We start from the raw sequence: 18,750 nt of genomic DNA, 5'->3' as shown, positions 1-18,750 counted from the left end.
GAGAGGAGCCAGTTGAGGTGGTTCGGGCATCTGGTAAGGATGCCTTCCGGACACCTCCCTTAGGAGGTGTTTCGGACATGTCCAACCGGGAGGAGACCTCGGGGCCGCCCCAGGACATGCTGAAGGGATTACATCACCCGGCTGGCCTGGGAACGCCTCGGGGTTCCCTCAAAAGAGCTAACGGAAGTGGCTGGGGAGAGGACTGTCTGGGCTTCTTTGCTGAGGCTGCTGCCCCCTCAACCCGGACCTGGATAAGCGGAGGACGACAAGACGACGCAACACTGATATAAAACGATAAGCTTTATTTAACATGCGTACTAATGACATTATATATTGTTATTCTATCTTATTTTTAATATTATTTTATTTGAAATACACAAAGGACTGCATAAAATCCAGGTAATGGAAGACAAGATATGTTTTAGGGGAGGTCAAGAAGCCACAGCCTTATAGTGTGTTCACACCCAACGCAAAGTGAATATTGGCCTCATGTTAGTAGCGTAAATATGGCCGCTTTCAAAGCTGATGAATATTCTCCTTTAACCACTGTGCTAATGGTTGTGCAAACTAACTGGGGAAGGCAGCAAACAACTAATTTGGTTCGTAGTAGATTACAACTGACAGCTGGGATCAAGTGATGTGAACACAGTGAACACAGAAGCTCTGCGCTCTGAAACAGCCTAAAAACGACAACTGCAACACTATTATTTTTTTAATTGTCCATGGCAGCGTTTTACCGCTTCACACCTTCCTGCTGTTCACCTTCCACAATAAAAGACATACTTAAATTACTCAGAGCATTTTTCAAAAGGAGCCACCCAACAAAAAAGCTTACATAAGTCACAAATACATATTCTCAGAACTTACCATGTGGTCCTGTGGCTTCGCTCACTTTTCTCCGAGCCCTCTCCTTTTCTGTTCTGTCTCTGTACTGACGATGAACCGTAGAGCTCCGGGGGCCCACAGACGGTAACAATACGCTTGTCTTTATTTTATGACTCAGTCACGCCATGACAATCTCAACCAAATCTCAATGTTGACAGGCTTTAACGACGAAGTATCACACGAAAAATTTCAGCTCCCGCAAATTTCACGTCATTCATGTCTGTTCGTGTCTTTGCGGTGACTTTGTCACTGCGCCACGAAAAATGCTCACTTTGTATTTGGTGTGAACACACCCATTATACAACAGACCTCCCTTTAACTTAAGGGAAAAAACAAACAAAACAAACAAAAAAGGAAATAAAAGACAAAAGAACTGAGCTAACATAATGCACAGAAACACATCAAAAAAATAAATTGCACCAAAATGAGCAGAAAAACACTAATCAATGAAAAACAGTCTTTTAAGAAAAAAACAACAACACATGATTCATAAATGTTTTACATGAATCCGATGTATTCTATTTTATTTTCATATTTCAACTTCTGCTCTATTTCATGTCTTTATGTCTTAGATTCTTATCCGTACTTGTGTGTTTTTCTTTTCACACACACTGAAGCAGCATTGTTGGATGGAGCCTTATTCTACTTTGGCTTTGGCCATTTTCCATTTGAGGTTCTTCATGCATGAAAAATCAGCAGAATCATTACTCACAGTGACGGCGTAGGTCTGCAGAGCTTCTCCATCCTCGTCGTAGGTGTAGGTGCCCAGCAGCTTCCCTCTCTCCTGACTCTCATCATCCAGACCCTGAAAACAAAAATAAACAGAAAGTAAACATCCATCTTTCTGATACATCGGTGATGCTGCCGGGGTCGCGGTCTTACACAGACGCTGAAGTCTCGGGGCGCGCTGTGCAGAGCCCCGCTGGGTGCCAGGGTTTTGGGGATGTGCTCTAGGGAGAAGGCGGTGGGGAGGATCGTCATGGAGAGGCGGATCACCAGGAAGCCCGTGGAGCCTCTGAAGGCCCAGCAGTTTCCTGGATGGACGTCCGGCTGCAGGAGGAGCAGGTCAGAGACACACAGCTACAGCTTCACATTTACATCAACAAGCAGCAGGATTAAGTGGGAACGGGTAGAAATATCTGGTGAAGGTCAGTTTGTTTGAGTTCTCTCATTTCAATTCAAATTATGTTTTTCTCATCCGTCCTATATTCTGGTGTGCAGAGAACGTCTGTTAGTGGTTTATTAAAAAACAACAGCAACAACTGATGACATGAATTTGTTACGGGTTATTTGTTGTGTTACCTGGATCACAGCTCGAGGAGACTGAGAGAAATACCACAGAGGAAATCCGAACAGACTGAGCAGAGCGGCCTTCGTCTCGTAAGTCTCCGAGCAGCGAGTGCTCAGGATGCTGCCCCCTGCAGGACGACAGAAGACAAACACCTGTCAGTTGTGGATCCCGGCTGCAGGTGGAGATTTTAGACGCCTGATTCAACCAACATGTTGATTTGAGTCTAAACATGAGATTTGTTGGCTTTAAAAAAAATATAAAATAACGCCAGACTGATCCATTAACACTTCACGAGCCAAACGTCTCATTGACACACTGAGACGTTCTGTTGCTGACCTCCAGACTCCAGAGCGTAGTCCGCCAGGCCGGTCTGGTCCTGAGAAAACAGGCGCAGAGCGTTCTTCACGATAACATGCACGTCCTGTTAGAGAAGAGCAAACAGTGAACTGGAACTAAAGCAGCAATCTACACGCATGAGACCTCAGAACAACTTATTGTGTCTGCAGGATCAGCGAGTTTAATTAGACTTTTAGATAATAAGCTGTAGTTTAATATCACATTTCATGGTCACAGTGGCTATAGTAGAAAGACCCTAACACACCAAGCTGACAGTCAGCCATCGGTCGAAGTTGGGTCATTGGTGAGCGTCTGCTGCCCTTGTGAGTGTGGTGTGTTCTGCAGCTTTGCCCCTCATCGCCCTCTGTCGGCTTTTTTTTTTTTTTTTTTTGGCGTTGGCACAGCAGAGCCAATTGGTGAATGAAATCTCTGATTGTCAGACAAACTTACATATGGTAAGATTATTTTGTCCTTTAGCTTTCCCTTTTTGAATGACAAATACAGACTACCGCCATCTGCTGGTGTGGAGAGTTATTTCCTCTCGCGTGCGCATAATGTACATGCTAGTTAACTGTCGGCTGTAGTCTTTGCAGCGTATTGCAGACATGCAATGATGCAGCAGGGGGGTTTTGTCGCTGCGAGTTCTCTGACATCAGTTTGGTGTGTCTGGGCCTTCAGGGAAAGTCAGTAGAAATGATACAGCTGGGGTTTTTACTTCATACTCACATTTATTGACATTTATTTTAGTACTTGCCATTAACAGTGATAAAATTAATCACAGCAGCAGGACTCTGGTAAGCATCAGAAAATGGATGGATGAATTCTAAAAACAATTTATTAACAAACTTTAAGTACATCTGAATCTGATTCATGTCCTGCAGACTGTTCAGTAAGTATCAGACCCCCCCCGCCTCACCTCCTGAGTCACAAGGGCCCCCGCAGCCTCGGTGGCGTGCAGGACGGCCTCTCTGACAGACTCCTCGCTACGATGCTGCTCCAGCTGCAGGCTGATGTTCTGCAGGATGCTGAGCTCCAGAGAGGCCAGTGACGCCTGCAGGTCGGCCCCACTGACGTACTGCTGAGACAGCCACTGGAGGAGCGACTCTGGAAGGCCGGCGTCTGCAGATGTGCCGCCCCCTGCCATCAGCTGGTTGCCATATAGCAGGACCCGAACCTCCTCGCGGACTTGAGCAGAGACCTGTTCTGAAATCTGAAGACGACACAAAGGTAACATTTGAAACAGAAACAGAATCATCTCCGCAACAAAGATTTGCCCTAAGCAAACTGGGCCTCTGCTCTCTTACCGTCTGCTGGATACTGTCGTGTAGTCTGCAGCTGTCCTGACACCCAGACAGACCCTCAACATCCTGCCTCACGTCCTCCAGAGCCGCCTCCAACCGCGTAACCTCTGCCAGCAAGGCATCATGGGACTGACGGTCCACACCACCACTAGAGAAAAATCAAAAACAAAACTACAGTCCAACATCGGAGAAGCTCAAAGTGACAGCATGTACACAGGTTTCACACCTTTATTCAGTTAACTTAAAAAAAAAAAAAAAAGGGAAAAGAAAAGTCACACTGTCTGTACGCTGGTCTGTTTCATGGTCACCCCAACAAACCAAAAAAACCACAAACCACAGCTTACTACAAGATGAGGAGAGAGGAGGATGAAGGTTACCTGACAGCAACAGGAAGTGTTGTCCGTGAGGGTGAGACTGTCGTAGCAGCTTCTCTCCGCTGCACTTCCTGTAAAAACAATAAACCAAAACTGTCTACACAACACACACACTGGAGATTCTCCAATAATATAATATAATATGATTGCTAAATGTGATTGAAAGTAGGCTAAACATTATTTGAAGTGGGCTAGACGTAATTAAAAGTAGGTTAAATGTGATTAATGTATGCTAAATGTGATTAAAATGTAGGCTACATGTAATTAAAAGTAGGCTAAGTGTGATTAAAGTTGGCTAAATGTTATCAAAAGTAGGCTACATGTGATTCAGGTTTGGGTAAATGTGATTAAAAGTAGGCTAAGTGTAATTGGAAGTAGGCTAAATGTTACTTAAAGTAGCCTAAATAGGACAGGACTGTCCAACTTAAAGAGTTAAAGTGTTTTTCTGATCCTGTTCACGTGGCGTACCTCTGCTCTGGCAGCCAGTGTCTGCAGCTGCAGCTCCAGCTGATCCAGACGAGACTCTTGACTCTGCCGCTGCAATAAATCCTGCTGTCGAGACTACAGACACAAACACAGACTCCCATCATGCTCAGTAAATCTGCTCAGGACTCAAAACACAAAGTATCCATGCAACGCACTCATTACGCAGCAGTATTATTAATGTAAATATCTGATAGAGAGGGAAAACACTGACAGCTAACATGTTGCTGATGCGTGCTTCAGTACGCTTCTGAATGCAGGGCTTTAACTTGGAGTATTTTCACAGTGTAGTGTCAGTAAAGCGCCTGGATACTTCTCCCCCCTCTGATGAGTCCAGTACCTGTTCCCTGTGCCGTCTCTCCTCGTCCAGTCGTCTCCGGATCTGGTCCAGCTGCTGGTCCAGCAGGCCGCTCATCCAGGGCTCCACAGCCTCTCTGCTGCTCTGATCAGAGACCAGCTGCTGCTGCTGCAGGTCGGAGTACAGCCGGAGGACCTCCATGTGTCTCTGCTCCGCCCGCTGACCTCCAGCCTCCACATGCTCCCACAATGCCATCAGACTCTGCTCCAGACGAACGAGCCGCGCCGACTCATCCACCGCCGCCGACTCTTCCTGTGAAGCAACAGAAACTTTATAGATAACATGAAAGACACGTAGTACACGTAGAAAACAGGATAGGATACGTTTTTATTTTTGAAGTAAGGCTTGTTTTAACATGTCGGCCAGGAAAAAAAACATGTGCAGGCTACCTTTTTACGTGTTTTGGGCCATGGTGATGTTTCTATATGCATGCTGCTTCTTCTTCACTCCACCTTGTAGACTACTCTGGTTCCTGTACTGATTATTGTATGCCTTATATTTGGTAAACTGGCCATCACTGGAGGCCTATTACACTTTCCAATTTGTACAAGCTTGTTTCCCTTCTTTCTTCATCTAAAAAGGCCCTGACCCACCAAGCCGACGGTCGGCCTTCGGTCAATGTTTAGCCGTCAGTGAGCATCGAACACCCTAGTCTGTGTGGTGTGTCCTGCACCGTTGCCCCCTGTCAGCCCCTGTTGACTTATTTTTTTGGCCAAGTCAGCGTGTTGAATCAGCATCAGCAATGGCTGAGCCCGTGGCAGTTCAGCTCAGCGCCCAAGACGAGAAACAAAAGTGAGGAAAGTAAACAAACAACTAAAGTCCAGAGGAACTGGACGTTTCCTGATGGTTTGTGTTATTGTTGACTGGCGCACGGTAAATGTGCTCTGTTCTTTCAACATTGGAATGTGGTTGGTAATGTGCTAACTGGCTAACTAGCATCAAGACGGTCCTCCAGTTTCCCTTTTTGAGTGACGAATACAGACTACCGCTGTCTGCTTGTGTGGAGAGTTATTTCCTTTCATGCAGGTGCAGCTGTAGTCTTTGCGGTGTGCTCATGTGCAACTTTTTGACCAAGACGCAGCGACGTGAGGCAACGAACAGTCGGCGTTCTTTGACATTAGTTCTCTGAAGTCGGTTTGTGTCTTGGCCTTAAGTCCCAACCAATGGAGATGAGAGCGGAGGAGTAAGGAAGAGAAGCGAGGAGAGAGGAATCAAGGCAACGGGTATTTAACAAATTGAGACATCCTTGCTTCGAAGTCGTTATTTTAAAGCAATGTCAATGTGATTATGGTCACAGCTTTGTCATCTGTCTTTTGTTTTGGCACCAAAAAGCCATGATCCCAATTTCTGAACTGCTGCTGAACTCGAGGCTTCAAAACAGGAGTCTACAAACTAATGGGCGATATCACCGTGGCAACAGCCATTATTTTTTACAGACAACCCAAAAACATAATTCCAAGCGGTGATTTTACTTGATAAACTAATTGATTATTTAAATTATTTTAACTAATCTTCTGTCGATTGACTAATTGGTTCTACTTAAGTGTGAAATATTCTACATAAATAAAGTACTGTTAATAATTAATTTGTGATGATTTAAAAATCACTCAGAGATGATAAAACCTGTTAAATGGACACAGCTGCTCCTGCTCTGTGTACAAATAACAGAAGACATTAAAATGTTAAGAGCTAAAACAGGGCAGTATCAGTACCTCCTCTCCTGCCGCTGCAGGAGGTCGACTGTAGAGCGGCTCCTCCACGTAGGGCTGAACCTCCCTCGACTCCTCCACAGTGCCCTCTGCTGATTGGCCCTGTGGGGACACCAAGCTGTGCATGGAGGACAGACCAGGGACATCAGAGACCAGCGTCGTCCACTCTGTGATGTTGACAGCAGGAAGGACAGACTGCAGACCAGCGGGACCGAACAAACACAGACCTGAGAGAGAACAAACAGCTGAATCAAGTCTGAGCCGCTGAAAAGTCACATGAAACAGAAAACCAAGAATCAGACATACTGAAGAGGAGCAGCAGCAGAGGGAGGAGGACCAGGAGGAGTCTGAGAGGAAACCTGCAGCACAAATAACAGTTTAAACATGAGCACAATAAATCATCTGCAGACTGAGAGGATATCAAACATGGTGAATAATATGAGGGATGTTTAAGAAAACACCGTCACTGTTACTTTACCTTTTCAAGATGTTGGAGGGTCAAATTTATACAGTTACTGCGTCCAAAAAAACTTAAGTGTGTGTAGTAAATCGAGAGGGATCACCTGTGAGTTACAGCCTACAGATATCACAAAGTCTTCCTTTTTTATCCTGTTACTTTGCTAAAAGTTAAGCTCAGACGTTTCTGTCATTCTGTTTCAAAGCTATGTTAGCTAACATAACTTTCACAGACACTGGCAGGCATGAGGAAGAGATTTAGTCTTCTTCTATGACATCAAATTGTGGAAGCGTGGTGCCTTCACTGTAGAAAAAAAAAACATCAGTCCTTTTTTCTGGATTGAAGAGATTACCTTGTAAATTCACATTTTTTTGATTGATTAGATTATTATCTCAATCAGAAAACAGAGGCAGGATAGGTAAACTTTTGGGGAAATAGTCTTGTTAAAGTCCGGGTAAGCAGTTACATTTTTTTTTGTAATTCAAATGGTCTGAGAGAAAACTGGACTTCTGCACCTCCTCTTGGCTTGGATTCAACAGTGGAGAATCTTGCACAGAAAGTTGCTATTCCAGCATTGGCAACAACTGCCTACACGGAAAAGCAACCCAAAAAAGGAGGACGGACTGATCACACAGAGTCATTATCAATGAAGTGTTTGGGACAAAATAATGCTAATAGTTTAGCCCTATGCTAACCACAGCAAAAGGCTAACAGCTGCGGCTTCAAGTTCATGTTTATTTAGCTAACGTAAGCGAGAGCCTCAACTCAGTGTGTCCTCTGCCTCACTTCCCGCCGCTACAGCAGCTCCAGAGACTGACCCGCCATTTGCGACTGCAGAAACCCAAATCCAGTCAGCACAAACTCCAGCTCCAGGGAACCGAACAGCCCTGACTCCCCGCTGGATCAGCAAACTTTCTGTTGTTGCCGTTACACAGGTTAAGGCCCTGACACACCAAGCTGCCAGTTTGCTGTTGGTCAATTTTGGCGTGTCGGTGAGCATTTGTTGCCCGTGTCAGTGCAGTGCGTTTCACACCATTTGGCCCTCGTCTGCTTTTTTTTGGTCGGTTTGGCATGTTAAAACGACGGTTGAGTCATCGGTGAATGATTGATTCTGATTTGATCTGACTGTCAGTTCAGCTCAGCGCACGAGAAGAGAAATAGAGGTGAGGAAAGTAAACAAAGAGTCCAGAGGAACTGAGACCAAAATCAACTTGTTCCATAAGGTCAGATTATTTTTCTCTTTTGCAGAAACGTTCACTGACGCAGAGTAACATGATCTGTTCTTTTCTTTTGGTAATGTGCTAACTAGCGTCATGATGTCCTTTTGGTTTCCCTTTTTGAATGACAATTACAGACTACCGCCATCTGCTGGTGTGGAGAGTCATTTCCTCCCACGCAGGTGCAGAACAGAACAGAACGTGCTAGTTGGCAGGTCAGCTGTTGTCTCTGCAGTGTGTCTATGTGCAATTTTTTTTGCCTGGGCACAGACAACGTGAGGCGATCCGACAGTCAGTCTTCGTCACCGCTTGTTCTTTTATGTCAGTTTGGTGCGTCTGGGCCTTTAGACCCAGTGCTGCTGCTGGCCACCAGCTCGCTGTGACACCTGTGACTTGGGGTTTAGCACCGGCTGAATTAGAGAAGCTCTCCTTCCAGGGAAGCAGTCCACAGTGGTGTGAAGCTAGGTAGAGGGAAGTGAGCAGCTAACTCTTGTCTCAATTGTGGTTTGATAAACAGAGAGAAGGAACGGGGCAGGGGAAGGGCTTAGGACAAATTTTAAATTCTGACTTTATTTTTTCCCCACATTCCTGCCTATCCCGGCTTTAATTCACAAAACAGGGACTCTTTATTCTCAAGTGACTGCATTAAGCTTCCACAGTAAACACAACACATGGACCTGCACACACACACAGTCAAATATTCAGATTAAGAATTTAGAAATAAATGAATTAAAAAACAAACTTGCCGCGTCAAGAGGAAGCCAGTGGTCATGTGACGCCATCGTGTGTTCAGCCACCTGTACACATCACCCGCTGTCTTACCTAAAGACACACACACCACACACACACACACACACACACACACACACACCACACAACCCCACACACACACACAAGGTTCAGAAGCCTGTTATATAATCAGATAATAATCAGATGATTTATTGAAGCCTTTCACCAGCTGAGCAGGACGCTGCAGGTCAGCAAGCAGGAAACAGAAAAAAATCACTATGTTGTTTAAGAAAGTCAGACTGCAGATAAAACAGGGAAGACACACAGAGGAGAAAAACAGAGACACCAAATAAAGGAAATAATAGAACACAAGATGCAAAGTGCAGAGTCAGTGGTTTGACCCTCCTGATGTGTAAACCAAGTGTGTCTGTAGATTGTGGATGTTATGTTATGAGTAAAGACTGACTTACAGACTGACTCCGTTAGTATCTGGTTCTCTACTCCTTAGAAAACATTAAAAAGGTGAAGTAAGATTGGCTCAGCGCTGCAACTAACAATTACTTTCATTCTCAATCTTCCAACCAGTTTCTCAATGAACTGATTAAATAATCTGCCTGGTCTGACATCTTCAAAACTTTGTATTTTATTCAACCAACAAATCTCAGTTAATCATCATTTGACAAAGAAAGTGCAGCAAATTCTCACATTTTAGGAGCTGAAACAACTTCACTTCAAAAATGACTTAACAATTATTGATTATCAGAATAGTTGCAAGTAATTTGCTGTTGATCGACTGAGTGGTGACAGTTCTGGTGTTATTAAACTTTTTGTGCACACGCCTGAGAATGAGTTTTAAAGGTTTTGTCGCCTTGTTAATTTATTATTATTTATTTGACTGTTCTCTTATGTTCAGTACAGATGGTGAAATCTTAATAAGAAGCTTTCTGCTTTCAACATTTTCTAAAGTTTGTCATGTGTGACTGAGGATTCAACAGAAGAAAACAAAAATAATGAAGAAGAAAATCTCCCCAGCCCTGTGTTCACATTTCTGCCCTCCTAAGCCTGGTATATACTGTGTGATGTTGGGCTGTCCCAGATGACAGAAGACCAGCGGTAAAGAAACGTGGCGATATCTGTGGTCGTGGCTCTAAAACTGTGGTCCTACGTCACACGGTCAGAGAGGTTCAAGGATGGCTGATCAGTCTGTGATCAAAGACCGCCTGGGATAAATTCTGACAGTGACCATCTCACTGTGTGACTGCCGTTACCACCTACGTCTACTAACCAACCAATAGAAACGCAGCATGAAACGACGCACTGATCAGCGCTAAACCCAAACAAACAGACGGACAGCAGCTCGCCATGGAGGCAAAACTAAAGCGCTAAAAGAAATGTGAAGAAAACCTTGTGAAGCCTTGTGACGTGTCCTCCAGCTCTGACCATGATCGCGTAAAGAAGGATGAAGCAGGGAAGGAAATAGAGGTGGAGCTACAGCTGCCAGGTGACATACCTAGCACACACACACACACACACACACACACACACACACAGAGTTGTGCTCCACAGTTGGAGAAGTAATAACCTGTGCAGCATCCTTGTGCACTCCGTATGTACGTCGTACGTCGTAGCCTGTGATTCAGTAGGCGCTATCATCGCACAGTCTGCAGACATCAAACTTGATGTCATACCCAAGTTCATTAGATCCATGTCACACAGTGTAGCTGCACTAAACTTAGAGGACTGTTAAAATCTCACTGTGTAGGAGGCTTTAAAAGTTTCAATAACGATGTATAAGACTCAAAAAAATTCAGTTTTAGTCGGGTTGGATTCATTTAGTCATCGTTATATGACATGCTGTGATATAACTCAAGGGGAGACGGCGATCAACAGTATTGACTCGTTGCTCTGGTGCATCTTGTGGTCATTTAAAAATGCAAATCCAGAGCTACAGAACCAAAACACAAGAACAGAGCATCATCAAGACCAATCCAGTCCACCAACATTTACCGACGCAGCAAAGTAAGAAGATCCAACATCCGACACACAAAACATGCTGCTAATCAGAGAGGAAGAAGAGAAGCAGAGGAATCAGTGACTAAAGTCAATAACACAGAGACACGGCGTTAACCTGCAGAGCGCCGGACACTCCCTGAAGCTGAAAACATTTTCTTGGTCAGAGGCCAAAGTGCTGAAGCTGCACTGTGAGTCAGCTGACAGAGCCACGAAGCTGAGGAAGCACATTAAGAACAAATTTCACAACAAGAAGTGATTAGAAACTTGTGCTTAGTTGACAGACACTTCAGAGAGAACTGGGAGGCTTGTTGATACTGTGGCAGTTAGTTTGTGCTACAATTATATTTACACTGCAGCCAAACAACATCTGGAAAATGCTTTTTTTTTGCTGCTCAAAGTAAACTTTGTCTGATTCAACCTGTGAACACAGCAGCGCTCCTCATCAACCCCAACAAACAGGAAGCCACTGAGGACCACGAAGATGAAGAGGAGGGGGCAGTGTGTGTCTCTGAGCGTCGTTTCTCCTGACAGTCGTCACCTGTTGGTGTCAGCAGTGCAGGAGTGTGTTTAACTGTCTGTAAATATCATCATCCAGTCCCTTCGTAAAGACCCGAGAGAAAAACACCACATACACGAGCGTGTGTGTCTCTTAATTACTCACACAGAGATCCGTTGGGGTGAAGCTCCTTCTGGCACGAGGTGGACTCCTTCAGGTTCATGACTCCACAGAGACCGGACTGAGCTGCAACAGAGAGGACACACAGTCAGGACCGACGCCTCACCACGTCCTCCACATCCGTCCTCTGAGCCGAGGACCAACACTGACTGCAGGGCACCGAGACAGATTTGCATTTTGCCATGGCAACAGCCAAAGTGAAGGGGTGCAGCCCATTTGTTTGGGAGGGAAACACGACAACAGGTGAGCAGGGAGACAAGGACAAGACCATAACAATTCATTCATCTGATCCAAAACGTCACAGAAGACTTTGTGGACCTGAACATATAAAGTGTCTGTCAATTGAATTCTTCTTCTACAGAAGACCAGTATGAAACTGACAGACTAAAACAGCTGAAACAGGAAGTTAGAGTGATGTCATAAAGAGAAGTCATCTGGAGGTGTTAACAGCATGTGAAGGTGAGTTAAGTCCACATGAAGAAGAAGAGTCCCTGTAAACATATGATCACCGTGTGGAGTCCCCAACAGAACAGATTTTTATTCTATGCTCCCATTTTTGACACCAGTGTCTGTCAGGACTGAAAGCAGACAGGTATGTTCCCACTCCTTCTCGACTCTTACAGTCAGTACCTCCACGTGTGTAACCAGTCTGTGTGCTGACCAGCCTCTGAAACACCTGCCAGGTGTGTGTCAGCACAGACACACAGCACGCTGCAGCTCTCCTCACACACAGCAGAGAGGAGTCACACCACAGCTGCAGCACATCTGGAAGAGCCAAGAGTCAAACTTTAACAGAGATGTAGAGGGGTGCAGGTGTGTGCAGGAACCCCAGGACACCTCAGAGTGTGATCTCAGCTGCAGCCTGACTCACTGTGACAAAGAGGAAGTGATTTACAGATGGAGATTTAAACAAAACAGGAGGAGGCTCTTGGTCGATGTGCCAGGAAACAAAACTCTGCACGAGGAGTGAAGGTGAAGAAATTAACTTGAGAGTCTAGATATTACACCAGAGTCACAGTGAACATTTTAAAAGACTTTAACAGTGTAAATATAAAAGACGTTGTGCAGGAGGACACCTGTCAGTCAGGTGTGCTACCTGTCACATCGTGGTGTTTCTGCAGCATCAGCTGATGAGAGAGCACAGTGAGCAGGGACACCACACAGTCCCACACGGACACCAGCACTCCTGCTGAAGAACAAAGGTACATTCAAGACAAACAGCTGATCCGAGTACAGCTGAGATCAAATCTGCATTTCCTGTAACGATCGATAGAACAGGTTATGAAACAGCAGACGGCGCTCCTGCACTGCAGCTGTAGTAATCTGAAATGAACACCAGGGGGAGCTCCTCCTTCACCACACTGTGTCAGTGACCTGTTTGACTGGTGAGGGATAGGAACGTTTATTTCTGTTAATACATTTTAAAGTCTAAAGGGCGCTCGAGTAGTTTAAGTCTTAAAATAATAAAATAATAAAACCATCTTCACTCCAGACAAACTGAAATCAGTCTGACTGACTGTCTCACCCATCCAGCCGTCTCATGCTGTGCTCACACTACACAAGAATGAGGCTAATTTTGGGCCCGGTTCTCCCTCCTGACAATTTCTGCAACGTTTCTGACAGTTCGCAAGTATTTGTATGTAACATGTACCATTCATGTTCACACTGTCTTCATGACTTTATCCATATTTATTATTTTTTCTTCATTCATTTCCTGTAAAAGTTGCAAAAACTGACAGCTAGTTCTCCCTGCCTCGTATGTTTATCTAAAGTTGTGTTTGATCGCGCCAGATTTCCAGCTTTAAGAGTCGGGACTGTTTCTGAAATTAAATCAAAGTTTTTGCTTTTTTTGGTTCTCTGTGTCGCTTCTGGGGTGGTTCTGGTGGTCCTATATGAGGGTCATGGGGTTAGTTAGCTGTTACAGGAGTCACCTCACCCGTCTCACTCTGTGCTCACCTGTCCTGCTCCTGCGGCTCCGGTCTCTGCAGTAGATGGTGGAAGTTTCCGTCTCTGCAGGTTCTGAGGGTGCTGGCCTTGAGGTGTATTTTGAGGAGGAGCAGTATGTGGAGTGCAGCTCACAGTCTTTACAGTAAACTCTGCTGAGTGTCTGGACCGGGTGTTTGGGACAGCGGCCATCTGAACCAATCAGAGTGCGGTCTGCCAGGATGGTGCTCTGCTCTGCGATGATGGTGCTCTCTGGAACAGAGATTAAATATTAACTGACAGGAAATTATTTTCATAATCAATTAATTTATCTTTGAAATGATCAACCAAGAGAAAATAAATATATTTATTATTCATTAAGAGCATGAACTGACCTTTGGGATCAAGGTCATGATCCAAACCTGCAACAGGAAGAGGAAAAAAACTTTTTATTATGTATGTCCCCTCCAAAATAAAAGACGTCTCCTCACTGTGGCCTGGCTGGATTAAGAGTCTACACCCAGAGGAGGAAAGACTTAGGCCCAATCCCAATACCCCCCCTTGCCCACTACCCCTTGGCCCTCAAAATGAAGCAACGAGGGGTAGGGGTTGAAATCTTTCCCTAGGAACTGGGACACCACTCACTACGTCACCGCGTCGGTTATGTTCACACATATGTAACTATTTTAAACAGGAAGCTGCGAGCCATCTACATTTCCAACCAGCATCTACAATGGAGTCTCCGGTTGAGTTCATCCTACCGATCGCATTTGCCGCATTCATCATGCTTCGCTTGATGAACGACAGACGACAAAATTATATGTACGACAGGGGACTTCTGCTAGCTAGCTAACCAGCTAACATTACGAGGCAGCATAGTTATACTAGCTGGCGTGTTATCGTAATGTGAAAAATCCGACACTTTTGCAGAACAGGACAGATGACAGACGCCAGATAGTGTGAGCTAGCTAGCTAGCTAACAAGCAACCTGACGATGGTAACGTTAGCTAGCTGGCTAGCTTTCTGTCAACTCCAATCTAGACATCGTGAATAGCAATAAAAAAAAAATTGTTATACCCTTCTCTACAGTTATTCCAAAACGTTTTTACAAAAGTTCCATGTTTATTTGCGAAATTATACGTACATGTATGAACTTTTTTCCCCTGTCTCTTGCTCGGTGGTAGCCATGGCGACGTCTACCCCTCACTGGCAAGTCAGCATCTGAAATCCCTCGCTCCGAAGGGCTAGTTTCATACCCACTACCCCTCATTATGCCCCCTACCCCTACACGCAAAAAGGAATTGGGACACCACTTCCCCTCGCGGGAACGCGCAAATGTAGGGGTAGGGCCAAGGGGTAGAGCTAAGGGGGGGTATTGGGATGGGCCCTTGGAAACAAAGCGTTGTACCCCAGAAGTTGTCAACCAGCGTGGCCTCCTGCACGGAGGAGTCGTCCAGCAGGGAGGAGAGCAGGGAGGCGTCAGAGGCCACGCTGTGGAGGCTGCTGTTGAGGAGCGACTGGCCGGTCGCTTTACGAGGAGTGTTGAGCAGGAGAGACTCTGAGCAGGAGACAGAGTGCTGCTGAGAGCGACGAGACTTTAACGACCTGCAAGAGGAGGAGGAGGGAGAGGAGGATGGAAGGAAGGAGGAAGAAGCGGGAGAAGGGGAAGAGGGTGGATGACAGAGAAAGAAGCAGCAGCAGATGGAGAGGAAAGAAGGGAGGAGAAGACGAGGAAATGAAGTGTTTTGAGTGTAAACAGGAGCTGACGTGTACCTGTACCTCCCTCACCTGGTGCTCCTCCAGCTGGTCCCTCCCACACTGAAGGAGGCGCTGCTGTGAGGCAGACTGCGGTCCAACAGGCCGTCATCCAGTCGCAGGCTGCGTCTGGACATGATCCCCGGGAGGAGATTCTGCTGCTCCTTCTCTGAGTCCGACACTGACGAGGAGTAGCTGGAGCTGAGGAGGAGAGAGGAGGACAGAGAAGGAGGAGTATTAACAGAGTCATTTTGTGTTGCAGGTTTGGACACGGAGGTCAGACTGGGTCACTGCAGTTTATTCTGCAATTACTGTCTGCCGCTAGGGCTGGGTGATATGGCCCCAAAATAATATCACGATATTTCAGGGTATTTTTGCGACAACGATACGACAAATTAGTAAAAAATATATATATATTTTATTAGAAATGTATATATAAATCAACAGGTGATTTGTCCTCCAATCATCAGGCTGTAACCTGTGACAGATTGTTAGGAGACATCACATGTGTGGAGTTTTGTCACGTAGGTTTACATCACCAAAGGTTTATGACAGAATCAGAGAGAAGAGGGAGAGACGCTGCTCAATTCTCTGTAATTGTTGAGCAGATGACAATAAAGAACAGATTGTTAAAAAAACAAAACAAACACAGCCTAATCTATTGATTCTGCCAGTTTTTTATACTTTTTGGACATTTTTTAAAAAGATACAGGGTGAACAGAAGCCCACCAGGAAGTGGGAAGAACTGAAGTTTCTCCACTGACTCAAACGTTTCAAAGACTCAGTTTGATTTTAAAACTAAAACTAACAGATGCATTGATCAGCCAGAGAGAGAGAGATCTACAAACAGACACACACTGCTCAACAAAACAAATCCCTGTAACCTTATCAGACACCAGAGCCAAGCTGACCTACATATATACACACACACACACACACACACACACACACACACACACACACACACACACAGAAGAAGGAAATGAAAGTGAGGATACACACAGGTCAGTCCAGCCCCAGCTCTGCAGGTCCACGTCCTCGTCACAGACACTCATCCCAGGCAACACACATCACTGACTAACACAAACAAACACACACACTCACACACACACACACACACGCAGAGCGAGCCGTGTGGCAGCAGCACAGTTCAAGTTCACCTTAAACCTGCTTAGACTGCTGCACACACTACTTCCTGTTAGAGCTGTGGGTCAGTGAGCAGCTTAGGCCCTGCCCACACACACCTGACACACACACCTGACACACAACTCACCGACCAAGCGACCGACTGAGCAGCAGCTGCAGGTGAACGCTGCGGGTGTGTGACAGGCAGGTGAGCGTCTGTAGAGATCACCTGCGCTGTGTTGGAGGTGAAACTGAAGCAGCCTCAGTAAGCCTCTCTGGATTACCCATCAGCCACCTCACCTTCAGCCAATTAGAGACTCTGTAGAGCTGCAGTGACCCGTGTCGCACTGCTGAGGGCTCATTTAATCATTATTATTATCAACTCATTGTTTTGTCCATAAGATACCAGAATTTTTTTTTTATAAATGCCATTATTATTTGTGTTTTGTTTTTGCTTTGTTTGTTTGCTTGTTTGTTTTCATGTTGTTGAAATTTATTTTACGTCCTTTATTTTGTTTTCGTTTTTTTTCCTTGCATATATTCTGTTTTTCACTGGGACACTGATAAAAACCAAAATACCCGACATAATAATACTGTGAAATGAATAAATAAATAAATGAATAAATATTTAAAATAATAATAATAATAAAAATAATAATAATAATAATAATAATAACAATAATAATAATAGTAATAATAATAATAACAATAATAATAACAACAACAACAATAATCATAATAAAACACCAAATAATTAAACAGATACATATGTAAAATCTATAATAACTATATTTTAAATGAATAAATAATTTATAATTATTGAACACCACTTGTATTAAAAATAAAACATAAAATAATTAAACGAATACATATCTAAAAATAATTACAAAACAATTACCGTGAACAAATACGTAAACAAATAAATAAATTTATAATAATTACACAACAATAGCATTAATAATACAACATAAAATAATAAGGAACAATTACAAAATAATCGAATAAATATTTACACTAATTATTAGAAATAAATTAATAATTTATAATAACTAAATGACAATAGTAATAAAAAAATATCAAATATCTTCTTTTATCTGACCAACAGTGCAAATCCCAAAAATATTCAATCAACACTGATATAAAACAGAAAAGAACTGGAGCCAGAAAATGTTTTTTTGTCGACTTTTTTATTATTTAAAAATTAATTAGTTGTTTAGTTCATTTTTCAAGCGTAAGCACCAAACCGCTGATCCTTCCAGCTTCTCAATTATAAGATATTCGCTGCTTTTCTTGATCTTACATCATAATAACTTAAATATTTTAGGGGTTTTTGGACATTTGATGACATCACATTGTGCCCAGGATGTTGTTAGTCATTGTTTTTATGTAAATTTAAAGGATTGTTGGTTACAGCCCTATTTCATGCCGCCTGCCAATAGCTAATCCTTGTAAATTATAATAAAAACAAAACATAAACTGTATAACATTAAAGTGAAAAATAAGACTGTGACACCAAATGATAAACCAAGAACATAATCATGAGATAAACTAATGTAAACAATCTCTAGCTGCAGCCCTAAATTATTAGATTATATCTGATCATTAATATTTTTAGACTCGCACCTTCATTTATATTTTGTATTTGCGCTCTTATATTTGCACTTTTTTATTCTTTGTACTGCAACTGATGCACTACAGTTTCCTATGGGATAAATTAGGTTTTATCTTCTTAAATTTGTTGGATGAGGGAAAAGTGGAGGGGGGTCTATAGTAAAGTTAAACTTCAGGCTGCACCTATATGGTCTTAATTTGTTATTTATATTGAAAAGTGCTATACAAATAAAGTTATTATTATTATTATTATTATTATTATTAATTTGTTTGTATTCCTTTTGTGTTTCCTTTAAATTTAATACCCTGATGTTATTTATTCTTTATTATTTCCATCCTTTTGGAAAATTATTAACAACAACAGAGATTAATTACTGCTAACTAACAACTTTTATCAGATTAAACTCAAATGTCCTGTATTAATATTTTGTTTCCCTCTCTGTGCGTAATTGTGAGGATGTTTTTTACTATTTGTTTATTTATTTTTATTTATTTTAGGACGTTAAA

At 43.5% G+C, this 18,750-nt stretch overlaps 1 protein-coding gene across 3 annotated transcripts in view; it reads right to left on the bottom strand.

The window, feature by feature from the left end:
* The window catches only part of LOC126399414 (SUN domain-containing protein 1-like), a 19,705-nt gene extending 3,080 nt beyond the window's left edge, over positions 1 to 16,625 (bottom strand). Inside the window, exons 1-22 of one of the 3 annotated variants that reach the window (XM_050059339.1) lie at positions 16,510 to 16,625; positions 15,541 to 15,708; positions 15,161 to 15,357; positions 14,148 to 14,174; positions 13,786 to 14,025; positions 12,926 to 13,018; positions 12,460 to 12,594; positions 11,815 to 11,895; positions 11,572 to 11,691; positions 11,269 to 11,367; positions 9,158 to 9,233; positions 7,044 to 7,096; positions 6,741 to 6,964; positions 5,011 to 5,280; positions 4,656 to 4,748; positions 4,191 to 4,258; positions 3,817 to 3,961; positions 3,429 to 3,722; positions 2,513 to 2,597; positions 2,188 to 2,303; positions 1,768 to 1,935; positions 1,598 to 1,690 (exon numbers count right to left, since the gene is read on the bottom strand). In XM_050059339.1, the coding sequence (XP_049915296.1) occupies positions 1,598 to 1,690; positions 1,768 to 1,935; positions 2,188 to 2,303; positions 2,513 to 2,597; positions 3,429 to 3,722; positions 3,817 to 3,961; positions 4,191 to 4,258; positions 4,656 to 4,748; positions 5,011 to 5,280; positions 6,741 to 6,964; positions 7,044 to 7,096; positions 9,158 to 9,233; positions 11,269 to 11,367; positions 11,572 to 11,691; positions 11,815 to 11,895; positions 12,460 to 12,594; positions 12,926 to 13,018; positions 13,786 to 14,025; positions 14,148 to 14,174; positions 15,161 to 15,357; positions 15,541 to 15,708; positions 16,510 to 16,562 (2,898 nt within the window). In that variant the 5' untranslated portion in view covers positions 16,563 to 16,625. The remainder of the gene's footprint in view (positions 1 to 1,597; positions 1,691 to 1,767; positions 1,936 to 2,187; positions 2,304 to 2,512; positions 2,598 to 3,428; positions 3,723 to 3,816; positions 3,962 to 4,190; positions 4,259 to 4,655; positions 4,749 to 5,010; positions 5,281 to 6,740; positions 6,965 to 7,043; positions 7,097 to 9,157; positions 9,234 to 11,268; positions 11,368 to 11,571; positions 11,692 to 11,814; positions 11,896 to 12,459; positions 12,595 to 12,925; positions 13,019 to 13,785; positions 14,026 to 14,147; positions 14,175 to 15,160; positions 15,358 to 15,540; positions 15,709 to 16,509) is intronic. The other 2 variants (XM_050059340.1, XM_050059341.1) reach the window with 2 other exon arrangements.
* Positions 16,626 to 18,750: the final 2,125 nt, after the last annotated feature.

Source organism: Epinephelus moara, chromosome 13 (genome assembly GCF_006386435.1).
Source record: "Epinephelus moara isolate mb chromosome 13, YSFRI_EMoa_1.0, whole genome shotgun sequence".
NCBI classification, from domain to species: domain Eukaryota; kingdom Metazoa; phylum Chordata; class Actinopteri; order Perciformes; family Serranidae; genus Epinephelus; species Epinephelus moara.
The sequence above is the reverse complement of the archived record's forward strand: the minus strand, read 5'-3'. Positions and strand labels throughout refer to the sequence as shown.